At 44.7% G+C, this 17,500-nt stretch overlaps 1 protein-coding gene across 37 annotated transcripts in view; it reads left to right on the forward strand.

The window, feature by feature from the left end:
- LOC106588461 (microtubule-actin cross-linking factor 1) overlaps positions 1-17,500 on the forward strand; it is a 279,550-nt gene that overhangs the window by 128,995 nt on the left and 133,055 nt on the right. For 13 of the 37 annotated variants that reach the window (XM_045709329.1, XM_045709347.1, XM_045709338.1 and 10 more), the window contains exon 1: positions 12,278-16,457. The exons of 11 other annotated variants lie outside the window; for them this stretch is intronic. In XM_045709329.1, the coding sequence (XP_045565285.1) occupies positions 14,913-16,457 (1,545 nt within the window). In that variant the 5' untranslated portion in view covers positions 12,278-14,912. Of the gene's footprint in view, positions 1-12,276; positions 16,458-17,500 lie in introns of those variants that run through there. 13 more of the 37 variants (XM_045709351.1, XM_045709346.1, XM_045709353.1 and 10 more) reach the window with 3 other exon arrangements.

Consider the following 17,500-nt stretch of genomic DNA (forward strand, 5'->3'; position numbering starts at 1 on the left):
CAATGAGTAATGATAACTTAGTACGGAGTCGATGTGGAGTGATATGAGATAATTGAGGTAGGTATGTAAAGTGCCTTGCAAAAGTATTCAGACCCCTTGGATTTCTTCACATTTTATTACGTTACAAAGTGGGATTGAAATGGATATATATGTGTATGTATGTATGTGTGTGTGTGTGTGGTGTATATATATATATGTGTATGTATGTATGTGTGTGTGTGTATGTGTGTGTGTGTGTGTACATTCTTTTGTCAACAATCAACACTAAATACTCTAAGTGGAAGAAAAATCCTTTTTTTTTTCAAGATTAATAAAAAATTCATAACTACACTGAACAAAAATATAAACACAACAATTTCAAAGATTTTACTGAGATACAGTTCATAAAAGGAAATCAGTAAATGTAAATAAATGCACTAATCTATGAATGTCTCATGGCTGGGAATACAGATATGCATCTGTTGGTCACAGATACCTTTAATAAAAGGTTCGGGCGTGGATCAGAAAACCAGTCAGTATCTGGTGTGACCGCCATTTGCCTCATGCAGTGCGACACATCTGCTTCATATAGAGTTGATCAGGCGGTTGATTGTGGCCTGTGGAATGTTGTCCCAGTCCTCTTCAATGGCTGTGCGAAGTTTATGGATATTGCCGGGAACTGGAACATGCTGTCGTACACGTCGATCCAGAGCATCCCAAACCTGCTCAGGGGGTGACATGTCTGGTGAGTTTGCTGGGATGGAGGTCCTGGGCTGGTTTGGTTACATGTGGTCTGTGGTTTTGAGGCCGGTTGGACGTTGGAGGCGGCTTATGGTAGAGAAATTAACATTTAATTCTCTGGCAACATCGCTGGTGGACATTCCTGCAGTCAGCATGCATTGTGTTTTGTGACAAAATGGCACATTTTAGGGTGGCCTTATTTTTCCCAGCGCAAGGTGCACCTGTGTAATGATCGTGCTGTTTATACAGCTTCTTGATATGCCACACCTGTCAGTCAGGTGGATGGATTATCCTGGCAAAGGACAAATGTTCACTAACAGGGATGTACATTATTATTTTTTTGTGAAATATGCTTTTTGTGCAAATGGAAAATTCCTGAGATATTTTATTTCAGCTCATGAAACATTGGACCAACACTTTACATGTTGCGTTTACATTTTTGTACAGTTTAAAATATAGTTATTACATAAGTATTCAGCCTCTTTGTTTAGGCAAGCCTAAATTAGTTTGGCTTAACAAATCACATAATAAGTTATATGGACTCACTCTGTGTGAAATAATAGGGGTTGACATTATTGTTTTATGACTAACCCTTCCTCTGTCCCCCATACATACAACATCTGTAAGGTCCCTCAATCAAGTATTGATTTTCAAGCACAGATTCAACTACAAAGACCAGGGAGCTTTTTGAAAGCCTCATAAAGAAGGACAGTGATTGGTAGATGGTTAAAAATAACAAATCAGACATTATATATATATATATATCTTTAATTATGGTCAAGTTAATAATTATGCTGTGGATGATGTATTACACCACCCAGAACATCAAAGATGCAGTCGTCCTTCTGAACTGAGCTGCAGGACAGGAAGGAAACTGCTTAGGAATGTCACCATGAGGCCATTGGTGATTTTTAAACAGCTACAGAGTTCAATGGCTGTGATGGGAGAAAACTGAGGATGGATCAACAACATTGTAGTGACTCCACAATAATGACCTAAATGACAGAGTGAAAAGAAGAATACAAATTTACAGAATTAAAATATTTCAAAACATGCATCTTTTATGCAACAAGGTACTAAAGTAATAGTGAAAAGAAAAACAGAAAAGGAATACACTTTTTGGCATAAATGCAAGGCCTTATGTTTGTAGCAAATCCAACACATCACTGAGTAACTGCCTCCTTATTTTCAAGCATACTGTTGGCTGCATCATGGTACGGGTATGTTTGACATCGATAAATACTGGGGAGTTTTTCAGGATGGAAAGAAATGGGATGGAGCTAAGCACAGGCAAAATCCTGCTTCAGTTTGCGTTACACCAGAGACCACGAGAGGAACTAACCTTAAAGAAAGACAGTAACCTACAACACAAGGCCAAATATTTTCTGGAGTTGCTTACAAAGACGTCTGAATGTTCCTGAGTTGCCAAGTTACAGTTTTGACTTAAATCTGCTTGGCAAGTTTTGAAAATTGCTGTCTATTCATGATCCCCACAACATCTTGATATAGCTTGAAGAATTTTGAAAAGGATAATGGGCAAATATTGCACAATCCAGATGTGCAAAGCCCTTTTACCCCAGAAGACTCACAGCTTTAACCTGTTGGGGCTACAGGTTAGCAATGAACCCCGAGACGGGATTGCTAACAAGGCTGGAAATTCAAAACATCAAAAATCTAATAATTTCAATTTCTCAAACAATCAACTATTTTACACAATTTAAAAGATAAACATCTCCTTAATCTAACCACATTGTTCGATTTTCAAAAAGGCTTTACGGCAAAAACATAAAGTTAGATTATGTTAGGACAGTACATAGCCACAAAAGTACAAACATCCAGTTTCAATTCAAGGTCAGGCGTCACCAAAAGCAGAAACCAGCTAAAATTATGCACCAACCTTTGACAATCTCCATCAGATGACACTCCTAGGACATTATGTTATACAATACATGCATTTTTTGTTCCATCAAGTTCATATTTATATCCAAAAACAGCATTTTACAGTAGCGTGAAATTCAGATTTTTTTTCTTCTCTGAAATGCTTCCGGTGAACATAACAAAATTACTATTCGAAAACATTGGTAAATTATAATATTGTCATTCAAAGAATAATATATTATCATCTCGTAATTGCTACCGTATGGCCAGATCTCAAAATAACTTTACTGGGAAATCACATTTTGCAATAAACGGGGTGCTATGCTAAGAACAATAAGCTATGCTATACAGTTAGCATCATCTAATATCGATAATAACATTGTAAATATCCCCTTACCTTTGATTATCTCCATCAGAAGGCACTGCCAGGCATCCCAGGTCCGGAACAAATGTGGTTTCTTTTGACAAAGTTCATAATTTATGTCCAAATAACACCAAGTAGTTAGCGTTCATTTTGCTCCCACAAAACGTGGTGGGGGGGTGTAAAATCACGCCGAAAAGCTAAAAAAAAACTAGTAAATAATCTATTTACGTTCGTTAAAACATGTCAAACGTTGTTTAGCATTAATCTTTTGGTCCATTTTTAACGTTAAACATCAGTAATATTTTCACACAACCTATCCTATGTCTAGATAAACAATTATGACAAACTCACGCTTCTCAGATTTATGCGCAGGCGCAAAAAAATGAAGTGACGACATGTCAACTTCCTTGCATTCTAATTTGCTCTCTGTTTATCATAGACGCTTCAAACAACTTTATAAAGATCGTTGACATCTAGTGGAAGCCGTAGGAGTTGCGAAATGAATCCTTTCTCACTATGGTATCTATAAAACAATGACACTAAATAGTACAGTCACAAAATTCACATATTTTTTTTAATCTATTTTTTCACAGGTTGCCTGCAATATGAGTTTTGTTATACTTAGACACCATTCAAACTGTTTTAGAAAATTCAGAGTGTTTTCTATCCGAATGTGTTAATAATATGCATATCCTAGCTTCTGAGTTGGTGTAGGAGGCAGTTAAAAATGGGCACATATTTTTTTCAAAATTTCTCAATACTGCCCCCTAGCCCCAACAGGTTTTAAGGTGTTTCTGTGTTGAATCGGGGAGCTGAATACTTCTGTAACAACGTTTATTTAATGCACTTGTATTAATATATTTTTTTAAATCAATATTTTCTTCCACTTTGTCTTTATAGTATTTTGTGTCGATTTTTGACAAAAAAATGACAATTAAATCCATTTGAATCCCACATTGTAACACAATAAAATGTGAAGGCACTGTATGTAGGGATAAAGTGACTAAGCAAGATAGATAATAAAGAGTAACAGCAGCGTATGGGATGAGTCAAAATAGTTGGTGCAAAAAAAGGGTCAATGCAGATCGTCCGGGTAGCTGTTAAGGGAGAGGACGGACATATAAACCCACAGTTTCATAGAGAGTGCTCAGAATCTAGTTTCTTGTCAGTAATTCTCAATTTCATCCATGACTGAATATCTTAACAAAAAATATAACCAATCCTATATGAACATGTTTTTATTATTATTATTATAACTTTTTAACAATAACAGAAAATACAAAAAAATTTAATATTCAGACGAGTACATCAACGTAGACCGCGGTAGTACATGTCAAAATAAACTATATGTAAAAAGTCTGAACAGCACATATTATGACCTGGGATTTGCAAGGACCAGCAATTTAATTGGTATTCACAAGATGCCATGTCAGAAAGCGCATATTAATTTATTGTATATGATTATGGGCAAGGACATAGGGTTTGTAGTTAAAATCAGATGTTTGGTTAGAAAGCACTGCATGGCCGGAAAGTGGGGAGTGAACTCATTCCAGGAAGCTGTCCCCCTAAGGTTCGACTACTGCAAGTAAAATAATGTGTGATTGGAGGAATCTATGTTGTCAGGCCAAAGGAGAATTTGTCATTGGACTATACACTATGTTTTCAGGGGTAGAACCACAGGCCTATGACTCCACACTCTGTCACGCCTAGTTAAGACCAGTTCTTCATTATTTCAAAGCCGTGTCATGTTAGCAAAACGTTCTCTCTGACTGCAGGCTAGACAAGTTGCTATCTCAGCAATCAACACCAGCCTCTTCAATTCAGTTTTAAAGATCCTCAGCCCTGCTCCTGCCCTCAAGGCATAAATGTCTTCCAGGTGTCCTCTATTTGCAAATTACATTGCCTTCAGAATGTATTCAAACCCTTGACTTATTTCACATGTTGTGTTACAGCCTGAATTCAAAATGGATTAAATATACACTGCTCCAAAAAATAAAGGGAACACTTAAACAACACATCCTAGATCTGAATGAAAGAAATAATCTTATTAAATACTTTTTTCTTTACATAGTTGAATGTGCTGTCAACAAAATCACACAAAAATAATCAATGGAAATCCAATTTATCAACCCATGGAGGTCTGGATTTGGAGTCACACTGAAAATTAAAGTGGAAAACCACACTACAGGCTGATCCAACTTTGATGTAATGTCCTTAAAACAAGTAAAAATGAGGCTCAGTAGTGTGTGTGGCCTCCACGTGCCTGTATGACCTCCCTATAATGCCTGGGCATGCTCCTGATGAGGTGGCGGATGGTCTCCTGAGGGATCTCCTCCCAGACCTGGACTAAAGCATCCGCCAACTCCTAGACAGTCTGTGGTGCAACGTGGCGTTGGTGGATGGAGCGAGACATGATGTCCCAGATGTGCTCAATTGGATTCAGGTCTGGGGAACAGGCGGGCCAGTCCATAGCATCAATGCCTTCCTCTTGCAGGAACTGCTGACACACTCCAGCCACATGAGGTCTAGCATTGTCTTGCATTAGGAGGAACCCAGGGCCAACCGCACCAGCATATGGTCTCACAAGGGGTCTGAGGATCTCATCTCGGTACCTAATGGCAGTCAGGCTACCGCTGGCGAGCACATGGAGGGCTGGGCGGCCCCCCAAAGAAATGCCACCCCACACCATGACTGACCCACCGCCAAACCGGTCATGCTGGAGGATGTTGCATTCAGCAGAACGTTCTCCACGGCGTCTCCAGATTCTGTCACGTCTGTCACATGTGCTCAGTGTGAACCTGCTTTCATCTGTGAAGAGCACAGGGCGCCAGTGGCGAATTTGCCAATCTTGGTGTTCTCTGGCAAATGCCAAACGTCCTGCACGGTGTTGGGCTGTAAGCACAACCCCCACCTGTGGATGTTGGGCCCTCATACCACCCTCATGGAGTCTGTTTCTGACTGTTTGAGCAGACACATGCACATTTGTGGCCTGCTGGAGGTCATTTTGCAGGGCTCTGGCAGTGCTCCTCCTGCTCCTCCTTGCACAAAGGTGGAGGTAGCGGTCCTGCTGCTGGGTTGTTGCCCTCCTACGGCCTCCTCCACGTCTCCTGATGTACTGGCCTGTCTCCTGGTAGCGCCTCCATGCTCTGGACACTACGCTGACAGACACAGCAAACCTTCTTGCCACAGCTCGCATTGATGTGCCATCCTGGATGAGCTGCACTACCTGAGCCACTTGTGTGGGTTGTAGACTCCGTCTCATGCTACCACTAGAGTGAAAGCACCACCAGCATTCAAAAGTGACCAAAACATCAGCCAGGAAGCATAGGAACTGAGAAGTGGTCTGTGGTCACCACCTGCTGAACCACTCCTTTATTGGGGGTGTCTTGCTTATTGCCTATAATTTCCACCTGTTGTCTATTACATTTGCACAACAGCATGTGAAATGTATTGTCAATCAGTGTTGCTTCCTAAGTGGACAGTTTGATTTCACAGAAGTGTGATTGACTTGGAGTTACATTGTGTTGTTTAAGTGTTCCCTTTATTTTTTTGAGCAGTATATTTTCACAATACCCCATGTTTTTGGACATTTTTGCAAATGTAAATCCAGACACGTCTAATTTACATAAGTATTCACACCCCTTTGCTATGACATTCCAAATTGAGCTCCGATGCATCCAATGTCTTTTCATCATCCTTGAGTTGTCACGACAACCTAATTGTCGTCCACCTGTGGCCAACTCGGTTGTTTGGACACACCTGTCTATATAAGGTCCTACAGTTGACAGTGCATGTCAGAGCAGGAACTATACCATGAAGTCCAAGGAACTGTCTGTAGATCTGAGATAGAATTGTGATGAGGCATATATCTGGGTATAAAACTATTTCTAGAGTGTTGAAAGTTTCCAACATTGGCAAATGGAAAAAATATGGAACTGCCTAGAGCTGGCTGTCCGACCAAACTGAGCAACTGGTCAGGGAGGTGACCAAGAACCCCATGACCACTCTGACAGAACTACAGAGTTCCTTGGCTGAGATGGGAGAACCTGCTCAAAGGCAACAGTCTCTCTAAAGCACTTCACCCATCTTTGCTTTATGGGAGAATGGCCAGACGGAAGCCACTCCTGAGAAAAAGGAACATGACAGCACACCTGGAGTTCGCAAAAAAGGCGCGTGAAAGACAGATCATAATACAAAAGATTCTGTGGTCTGATGAGACAAAAATGGAACTCTTTGGCCTGAATGCAAAGCGCTATGTCTGGAGAAAACCAGGCACAGCTCATCACCCGTCTAACACCATCCCTACTGTGAAGCATGGGGGTGGCAGTATCATGCTATGGAGATGCTTTTCAGTGGCAGGAAGATAGAGGGAACAATGAATGGTGCCAAATACAGGCAAATCCTTGATGAGATCCTGCTTCAGAGTGCAAACAGCCTTAGATTGTGGCGAATATTTACGTTCCAACAGGACAATGACTCCAAGCATATATCCAAATCAATGCTGGAATGCTTCAGAACAAGAATGTGAAAGTCCTTGAGTGGCCCAGCCAAAGCCCAGACTTGAATTCCATTGGAAATCTGTGGAAAGACTTGAAGATTGCTGTTCACCGCTGCTCCCCATCTAACTTAACAGAGCTTGAAAAAATATGCAAGGAAGAATGGGAGAAAATCCCCAAATCCAGATGTGCAAAGCTGGTACAGACATACCCAAGACAACTCAAAGCTGTAATCACAGCCAAAAGTGCTTCGACAAAGTATTGACTCTGGTGTGAATACTTATGTAAATTACATTTCTGTATTTCATTTTCAAAAAATTTGCAAACATTTCTAAAAACATGTTTTCATTTTGTCATTACGGGGTATTGTGTGTAGATGGGTGAGAGAAAAAACAATCAATTTAATCAAGTTTGACTTAAGGCTGTACCACGACAAACTGTGGAATAATTCAAGAGCTATGAATGCTTCTGAAGGCACTGTAATTCATCAGTTGAAGTCAACGTTTGGCGTGATGGTCACTCACTCACCTCACGGATAATAGCTGTGTTTCAAATGACACCTTCCCCAAAAAGTGTTGTTTTTAATCCAGTATATTCTGGATCATTGCACTTGTTAGTGACAAACCTACAGCATTCGAAAATGTATAGCGCTTCAGTATTTTTCTGTGTATTTTTTATTTTTTATTTAACCTTTATTTAACTAGGCAAGTCAGTTAAGAACAAATTCTTATTTACAATGACGGCCTACGAAAAGGCAAAAGGCCTCCTGCGGAGACGGGGGCTGGGATTAAAAATAAATATAAATATAGGACAAACACACATCACGACAAGAGAGACAACACTACATAAAGAGAGACTTAAGACAACAACATAGCAAGGCAGCAACACAACATGACAACACAGCATGGTAGAAACACAACATGGTAGCAGCACAAAACATGGTACAAACATTATTGGGCACAGACAACAGCACAAAGGGCAAGAAGGTAGAGACAACAATACATCATGCCAAGTAGTCACAATTGTCAGAGTGTCCATGATTGAGTATTTGAATGAAGATTAAACTGTCCAGTTTGAGTGTTTTGTTGCAGCTCGTTCCAGTCGCTAGCTGCAGCGAACTGAAAAGACGAGCGACCCAGGGACCGTTTGTACATTGGGGACCTTTAATAGAATGTGACTGGCAGAACGTGTGGATATCACAGATGGGGGGAGGGGGAGGCCTAAGAGGGGTTTTATAGCTGTGTGTGGGTAAAATCACTGAGCAAGCCAAGCCAGTAAAAAAAATGTCATTTGACAACCTATGCTGTGATAATTGCGTGGTTTGCTCTATAACCCATTCGTTCATACGCCACCGTATACAGTATGGCCGTGACAACAAAAATATAACTCACACAGAGGCGGAATAAATTCAACTACTGTACACCTACGTTTGTTTCCTCACAAAACCAGAGAGCAACATCTGTCCGGTGACGTCCACAAATCAAATATTGCATGTACCAAACAGTAATCGTCTGCAGCACGGTCAAGCATCTTCATGTTTTCTAGAGTTTACTAAACAACTACTCATTTAGAACCACAACCGCAAGTCAGCGCAAAGACAACACTGCCTCCGCTCTTCCAGCACCGTTTCAACTTGAACATTTAAACATCATCACATCAACAGGGCTGTATATGCTTTGTTTAATACACTGAAAACAAACGTAAAGATACCAAAACTATTTGGTACAATCCATGTTGCTAAATATCATGTGTCTGTCCATGTTACTGATTTGTGTGTGTGTGTGTGTGTGTGTGTGTGTGTGTGTGTGTGTGTGTGTGTGTGTGCTAGTAAAACAAAAAATATTGACTCACCCCACTTGTAGACAAGTTAAACACCAATGCCATCCTCTCTTTTATGTTGGCAAAACAGTCTATGGCTCTGACATACAGTAAACTTCACATTTTTCTAGTCATAGGCTACCATGCTAAAATTATTACTACTAGCCTAAATTCCTCGCATGGGCAACAATGAACCAACTAAATTAGCTAGCTAGCTAGTTAACGCGAGCCTACTAGGTTACATCTTGGCTATATATTGAATTTCAATCATCTCAGGCCAGTGGCACAATATATTCATTTATTCATGGGGCAGAATCACCATCATAATCATTGGCCTGTACGGAGAATTAAGTAAAAACCACAAGTCCAAATCCCCATCTCCATCCATGGCTTAGGAAAAGGCCGATTCGGCAAGCTAGCTATTGCAGGACATCAACACAAGCTGACCAAAAACAAACATGTTTTTCCTAAAATGACGTTTTGCTTAGGAAGTGATTTGATTGGTCTGAAGCCAAATCCAAACTGGCCTCTCTTGGTGGGGTGTTTTGCTGTACCAGGACAACCCAAAGTTGAGCTCAGATCAATGCTGATTGAGGGAGGCCAAATTCTTGCTGCGATCAATCAAATGCAACGGCGGCAACATGTTATACTCTTTTTGTCCAGACAGCATCAGATACATGGGCTACACATACTGAGACAGAGGGGCGCTGGTTCCCTCGCTCGGATGATTTCTCCCGTGAGATTCAGCCACTTGCGAATTTATGGAAAATGATGAAAACACAGAGAAATTATTTTGCCAATTGTATTGGTCAAATATTTAGGGAAGCCAGGCTTTGCTTGGCATCCATGAATACACGCCACTGAGTACTATGTGAATTCAGTAGGCTTACATCTACCCTGATGCAACAGCGGTGCAAGGATGGCTGCAGCGCCTCACTTTCACCACTAGGGGTCCCTGTTTATCCCAGCATCATAGATGACCTGGCACACTAACAATGCTCTCAGCCAACTACACAGCCTCTCACAATCCCTGACTCTTCCTAAACTGTGGCTGCGTGCGATTGGCTAATCCACTCAGGCCTGGCTCTTTAATTTGTGCTTCTGTAATTCCTCCCCTGAAGAACCTTTTTAATACAAAATACATCAAGACCCAGCTCTGACCTGCTTATGTGAATGCTCAAATTAGAAAGTGCTACCAAAGCACAGATCTAGGACCAGTTTACCCTATATATCTCCTAACCTCTGTCATTTAGAGGGGAAACATCAAATCTGACCTCAAATCTGCTCTTCTACACAACCTATATTCTCTCTGAATGCTAAATATGTTGTGACAGAAATAATTATCTGGTAAAATACTCTCATTGGCGCTAGACTTGATGATTATCCCTAATGGAGTTGGTCCAGTACAGTGCAGGATCCCTGAGGGGGGTGACTGAGTTCAGGTAGCTAGTTGGTTTCCAGCCCATTATATCATATACATGGGGAAGGCCTCAGGGACCTGATTACTGTCTGTTTTCCACTGTGAATTGGACTCATGTAGCCCATCTGTCGTCACTGGAGAATACTCTGTATTTATTATGTTTCTGTTGGTATTTGGTCTGTGGGTAGAGCTCTAAGCTGCTATGCAAAGCCTCCAGTCCGTGTGTGTGTGTGTGTGTGTGTGTGTGTGTTTTTTTTTTTTATGTGGGTGGGGGTTTCTTAATGTGGGCTTGTGAGATGTGTGTTTGTTGTGTGTGCTCGTACAGTCCACCACCCACACACACAGTGAGATATTGAGTGTCTAAGGTGTGTGAGAGGACAGTGTAAAGGCTATAACAAACCACATGACCACAGTGTTGTGTTATGTGGGAGACAAGGTTGTCACATCTTGAAGCCTGTGTGTTAAAAAAGGCTTATCAGTGAAAGTGGTGGATCCTGAACTGGTGCAAAGGTTCTTTTGCATTTGTGTCTCTCTGTGTCTCTCTGTGTCTCTCTGTGTCTCTCTGTGTCTCTGCCATTACAGCCTGTTTTTTTTTTCATCTCTCATTTTTTCACCTCTCATCCCTCTTGATCTTGAACTCCTTCATCCCCACCCTGTCTCACCTGCTTTAATACTTAAAATCCACTTCTTACCCCTGATATCTATCCTCCTTCCCCTCCCTTTTATCCTCTATTTCACCAGGGGAGGGATAGATGGAGAGAGGTATGGAGGAGAGGCAGAGAATCAGATTGAGTTGATCTCAGTATTGCAGAGAAGCAACAATCAGATCTTCCTCTGTAGCAGCTTGCCAACTGGGGAAGCTTTTGAGGTGTGTGTGTGTGTGTGTGTGTGTGTGTGTGGGTGGCTCAGTTGGTAGAGCATGGTGTTTGCAACACCAGGGTTGTGGGTTCGATTCCCACGGGGGGACCAGTATGGAGAAAACATTTTATGAAATGTATGCATTCACTACTGTAAGTCGCTCTGGATAAGAGCGTCTGCTAAATGAATAAAATGTAAATGTAACTGATAAATCGGTTCACGTATATTGGCATTTTTACCGATTTAAAATAAAAATCTGTATCGGACCAAAATTTCACTGATATTCAATAAATAAGATGAAAAAAGGGAATCTCATGCTGATCTGAACATTTGAGGCCATTATCATGATGTCATTGTCACAATTTAACAAATTAACATTTTAAGCATATTTCTTGGACAATTGCTCTTTTGGATGACAATTTCTGACAACTGTGTGGAAAAATGTCACTTTTCAATTTCCACGCTAAAAAACACTCCATTGGCGGATATATCGTATCGGTGAGCTTTGTCCCCCCCCCCCAAAAAAAAAATTCGGAATCCGTATCAGACCCTAAAAAAACATATTGTTCGTGCTCTAAGTGTGAGTGTCACAACAAGCGTTCTGAGCTCACAGAGTGTGCCACAGAGAGAGGGAGGGAGGGAGGGAGCCACGAGGAAGCGGATAGGAGGAGAAGGGAGGGAGGGAAAGAGAGCAGGAGAGAGCTAGAGCAGTGAAGCTGTAAGCAGCCTGAAGATAAAGCGTTTCCCTCTGTCGTTGCCTGCGAGCCAGGGAGAGAACAAACGAGAGAAGCCAGCGAGAGAGCGAGGGAGAGGAATACAGGCTGCCTGCTGTTACTGTGTCTCCCGGCTTTCCTTGGATCGACAGGCCGCGACTCAAATGCGCACACAGAGGATTCATACACACACCCACAGCTGATCAGAGGATCGCCAAGCCCTGCAGGCACACACAGACGCGCTCTTGCTCTCTCCTCAGCTGCACACGCACACACATTTCGCTTCTCTCCCGGGAGCACCGTATAAATTGGATCAATCCAACCATGCCTGTCTGACGGGGACCTTGTTCTCCCTTCATCCGGATCCCCCTCTCCTCCTCCATCTCCCTCTATAACCAGCCAAGGACCTCCAGACTACCGGGCTTATCCTCTGCCTTACCCAGTCAGCTGCTCGTTTGCCGGCAGCGTCAGGGGGACAGCTATAGCTGGGGACACTGGACCTACCCTCACAAAGTCTAACCCAGCCTCCTGTAGCCTAGCCTCCTGTAGCTTAGTCCAGCCCAGCCACCACTGGTAATTCGATCGACCAGACCAGGGGAGACGAGTGGAGAGGGAGTGCATGTTTAACCAACCACCTGTCTATCTGCTTGGTTGTCTGCAACCAGACCCTTTTTGCGTGCACTCCTGTGGACTCCTACTGGGAACACATACAGACCTGGATGAGTGTGACGCTTATATACTGGAGCAGTGTCGCGACGAAGACTGCAGCAGGGATAACGGAAAAAGCCTGCCTGGCTGAGAGACGGTAACAAGGATGGAGACGGACTGAGGGGTTAGTGATTGGATAGCACCAGCCACTAGCACGATCTCCCAGCAATCCTTTGTGGGAGGGAGGATAAGATAAAGGCTGCTATCCAGGGGGGAGCCACGTGACGTCTGGAAAGCTAAAGGGGGTGATCTCTACTCCCTAACGCGACGTGCTCTGGATTTTAACCTGGTACAGTACCAGAGACAAAACTACAGGAACCACTACCAGAGTTGTCTGTCTTTTCTATGATTGCAGTCACTTGAAGGATTGTCGAAGAAGGATAATGCGGGAACGCCTAGAGTTCAGTAGCTCATCGCCTCTCTTCCTGGTCCCATGGTTACCCGTATCACCTGGAGTCTTCCAAGTCGGCGCCGCAACGTCGACTAACGCTCATCAAACCAGGAGGATTCCTTCGTACTAAGACGACAGAGATCTCTGTGGTTAACGACCGTGTGAACTGAAGGTAATCAAGCATCGCGTGACACAGCGACTCCATGAACGGGGGGGGGGGATGGCGAGGGAGTCTGAGCCGCCGCCGTCGTCAAGGCTCTGATTTGAGGTTTTCAACACGCTGCCGGTGTGTTGGCTGACCGTCCGCGATCGCCCACCTCCAATCTGGATAGTGGATCCTAGCATGCTGCCGCAGCAGAATGGGACACTACCAGCTGCTTCAGCGCTAATGCTATCACGGCTACTACTATGAATGTTGTTGACCATTAAGGAGCTGACGGCAATATAATTATCGTAGGAGCGGAGAGGTATTAATAATATATGATTCTGGATACTTGGAGGCGAGCCTGGATAAAGTCCTTGGATTACAGTACCACCGGAACGACAGGGAAAATAAATGACAAACAAACTGCGTGTGTGTGTGCAGGGTTGCGGAAACAGAGCAGAATTGCAGATGACCTGACTTGTTTGTGTTTGTTGTTGTTGTTGTTTTCGCTGCCGAGCGACTGGTATGATTGTGCACTGAGTCGGACACACTGCATGTGTGAGTGTGTGTCTGCACTGCAGCTCCCTCGCACCACACACTCTAAGAAATTGCAGATATGAGATGAGACGAGCGCTGATTCCATCGCAGGCAACGCCGGAGACCCCACGGACTACTCGAACACACTCCGACATTGTGTGTGTGTGTTAAACGACTGATTGGCTGAAATGGACACATCTGCAGTGCTCTGACTCACCGTCTCCTAGCCTCCTTCAACATGTAGTATGTATGAGCCACATTGACTTACGTTCTCACCAGCCAAACCTTAGATGATTTGAACTACCAAAGCCTGAGCCAAATCGATTTCTCTCTTTCGCTGTGCTGAGTCTACTGACATGTTTCTGCCTCAGTTGTCCTTGAAGTGAGTGCTGGGACCCTGCTGGGATGTCCGTGACCTGCCCATAGAGGTGGGGGCCTCGGAGAGCGAGCCAGAGCAGCTAGGGCTGACCGCGGTGTTGCCTGAGCCTGTGTGAGGTGAGGCAACAGCTGCAGAGAGAAGAGGAGGGGGAGGGAAGACGGGCAGAGGAGCGCCCACGGAGAGACGAGAGCTGTAACACGCAAGCCTGCAGCAAGCACCTCGGCCGAGTGGACTGAACCAGACACTGAGAAGGTGACGGGAGCCCACGTCCTCGCGCTATCATTCTGTCATTTTTCTATGCTCCTGGCAAGCAACCAGATCTAAACCGGCTGTCGCTAACGTCACACCGACAGCAGGTGTCACCTTGGTATCAGATTCGTCTGTCACTCTGCTACTCTCATCTGCCTGTCCACCTGAGCGCCTCTGTTTTGCTTTCTATTTTTGCCGCCCCTTCCCTTCCCTCCTTCATTCACTGTCTATCTGAGATGGGAAGCTCCATGGGTTGTGTGAGGCCTCCTAGGGAGGGAGGACACGGCTTCCCCCCACTGTCCCCCAACCCCAAACGACGCCTCCGCTTCCGGCGGAAACGCAAAGGAAAGAAGCACCAGAAAGGAGGGTCGTCGGTAGGCTCGGAAGTGGAAAGCATAAGGATAAGCAACATACCAGAGGAAGAGGATGAGGAGGAAGAGGACAAAGGGACTGTCACGGAGGCAACCACAGCGTCGTTCAAAACGATGAGTGACGCCGGAGCCAAAATCACCAATTTAACCGTGCCTCAGGCTCAAACTCAATCCAGACTGCCCCTGCCCAGTGCTCTCTGTGCTGACTCCACGAGTGACAGCATGGGGGGGTTGGGTGGTAGCAGAGTGCTGGAACTGTCCCCTGAGCCAAGCCCAGTGTGGAGAAGGCTGTCCTACCCCGGAGCTGGGAGTGAGGAAGGGGGGACGAGCAGTACCATAGATGCCTCAAGCAGCCAAGGGCAACCCAGTGAGAACCCCACCCCAGACAACCCTGACAATCCTGACCCAGCTGTCCCATCCCAGGTGCACACCACCCCTGGCGGGGGCCAGGTCTGCAAAGTCAGGGAGCGAGAACAAGGGGTCCTGGAGAGGCCTTGCATAGTGAGACCCAAGGAAGAAAGGGAAAGAGAAAAGGAGGAGAAAGAGGTGGAGGATGAAGGTGGGGGCGGGGTAGCAGGGACGCTGGGGGTTGCTTTAAACACCCCTCCGGAAAAGGAGCGCAAAGGGGTGGTCCACATTCGTGAGGTGGGGGGCTTGCTGTGTGTTGTAAGGACAGTCTACCCCAGTGACTTTGGGTCCCCAGTTTGGAGAGGGGACAGTTACCATGACAACGAGGTAGAAGTAGAGGTACGTGCCGAACCTCCAGCCGCATCCCCAGTGACTGGGAACATCCTCAAAGTACAGCTTTCTGAGGAGGACATCATGAGAGCCAAAATTGACGCCTCCTGTATCAATGAGACGGCTAACTGCCCAGGGACCCAGGAAACTACAAAAGTCAAGGAAGGCACAGTGACTGGAAACAAAGTGCCACTCTCTGAGGAGGACAGCAGGAGAGCCAAAATGGATGACAGGACCGCTTTCCTGATGGGGACCCAAGAAACTACAGAAGTCAAGGAACTTAGTCTGGATAAACCAGCCCTGGTCCCAGAGGGGCTATTAATTCAGAACCCTTTTGCCTCTGGCTATGCCAGCGATCTGCTATTCACCTCCCCAGAGACTGGGGGCGCCACCCAGGTAGGCAGGGTTGGCCTGACCCAAAGGAGAGACAATATGGACACCTCAGGTCCCAATATGATTACCAACCTTACAGGGACCCAGGAAACTACGAAAGTCGAGGGACCCTCGGTACAGGACCCTCTGTCCTCAGGCTATGCCAGCGACCTCCCACTAACCTCCCCAGAGGCAGGGGGCGCCACCCAGGGAGACTGGGAAAGCTCCAGAGAGGGACTGGACTCTGCAACAGACAGTTCTCTATCTCCACCCCAGGTCCCCACAAAGCAGTTCCCTCAGGTCGGGCATTTTTCTCTTTCTCTCTCTCTCTCTCTCTCTCTCTCACTCACTCACTCACTCACTCACACACCCGTGGAAATGTAGGCTACGTGTATTTGGGGTTTTGTCCAGGATCAGGGGGGAGAGCATATTTATGAATATGTGTTGCCCTTTTAAGTCTTGTAAACTAGTGTCACATCTTTGTGTGAGAGGGAATGTCTGCTTTGGGGTCCCTCTCACTGTGTGTGTGTGTGTGTGTGTGTGTGTGTGTGTGTGTGTGTGGGGTTTGTTTTGTGTCCTGGTCATTATCAGCCCTGCAGAAGGAACTCTGCGTCTTCTCATCCTTCCTGGGTCTGTCCCCAGAGCCTAATCAGCACAGCACAGACCATCTCTGCTTCTCTCCCCCTTTTTCCTTCTCCATCACCCGTTCTCTCCTCACACCACCCACTCTTTCCCCTGTTACTTTTGACTGTGTGTTGCCTCAAATGGCAGGGTTCCTGACAGCATACTGAGACTTGTTATTTTGCAGTGATGTATTGGTTTATGAGATCATACGGCTCACAGAATGGCGTGTGTGTGGGTGGAGGGGGATTCAATGGCCTCATTTGAGCTACATCACAATAAGCTGTTCAATAAAGGACCTACAGTCATAGGAATAGAATGACATTAACTGGTTCTAGTAAATCTATTTCTATGCCTACTATATTGTAGGTCTTTGACCCCACAGTTGCTGGTGACCCTTTCACTGTTCCCGATAATGACCCTCAATTGGTAGTTAATTGATATAGTGCTTTACATTGAAGGCAGGAAACTCCTTTCATGCCTGCCAATGAGTAGCACCCGGTCGTCTGTATATTATATATGCTGTGACGCTATGATGTTCTGTTTTCTTTGGGCCTGTGTGTCTCACTTGACGCCCGGTGCCGAGTTACAGGGAAAGCAAGACACACGCAGGTGCTTAGAGCCCGGTGTCCGTTTACAAGCGTTTTAGCCAGGTAATGATCAAGTCCTGGCTCTTTCTCTAGCTTTCATTCTCTGTCTCTCTGTCTGTGTGTGTGTGTGTG

The sequence above is a fragment of the Salmo salar genome, chromosome ssa27, assembly GCF_905237065.1.
Source record: "Salmo salar chromosome ssa27, Ssal_v3.1, whole genome shotgun sequence".
Taxonomy (NCBI): Eukaryota; Metazoa; Chordata; class Actinopteri; order Salmoniformes; family Salmonidae; genus Salmo; species Salmo salar.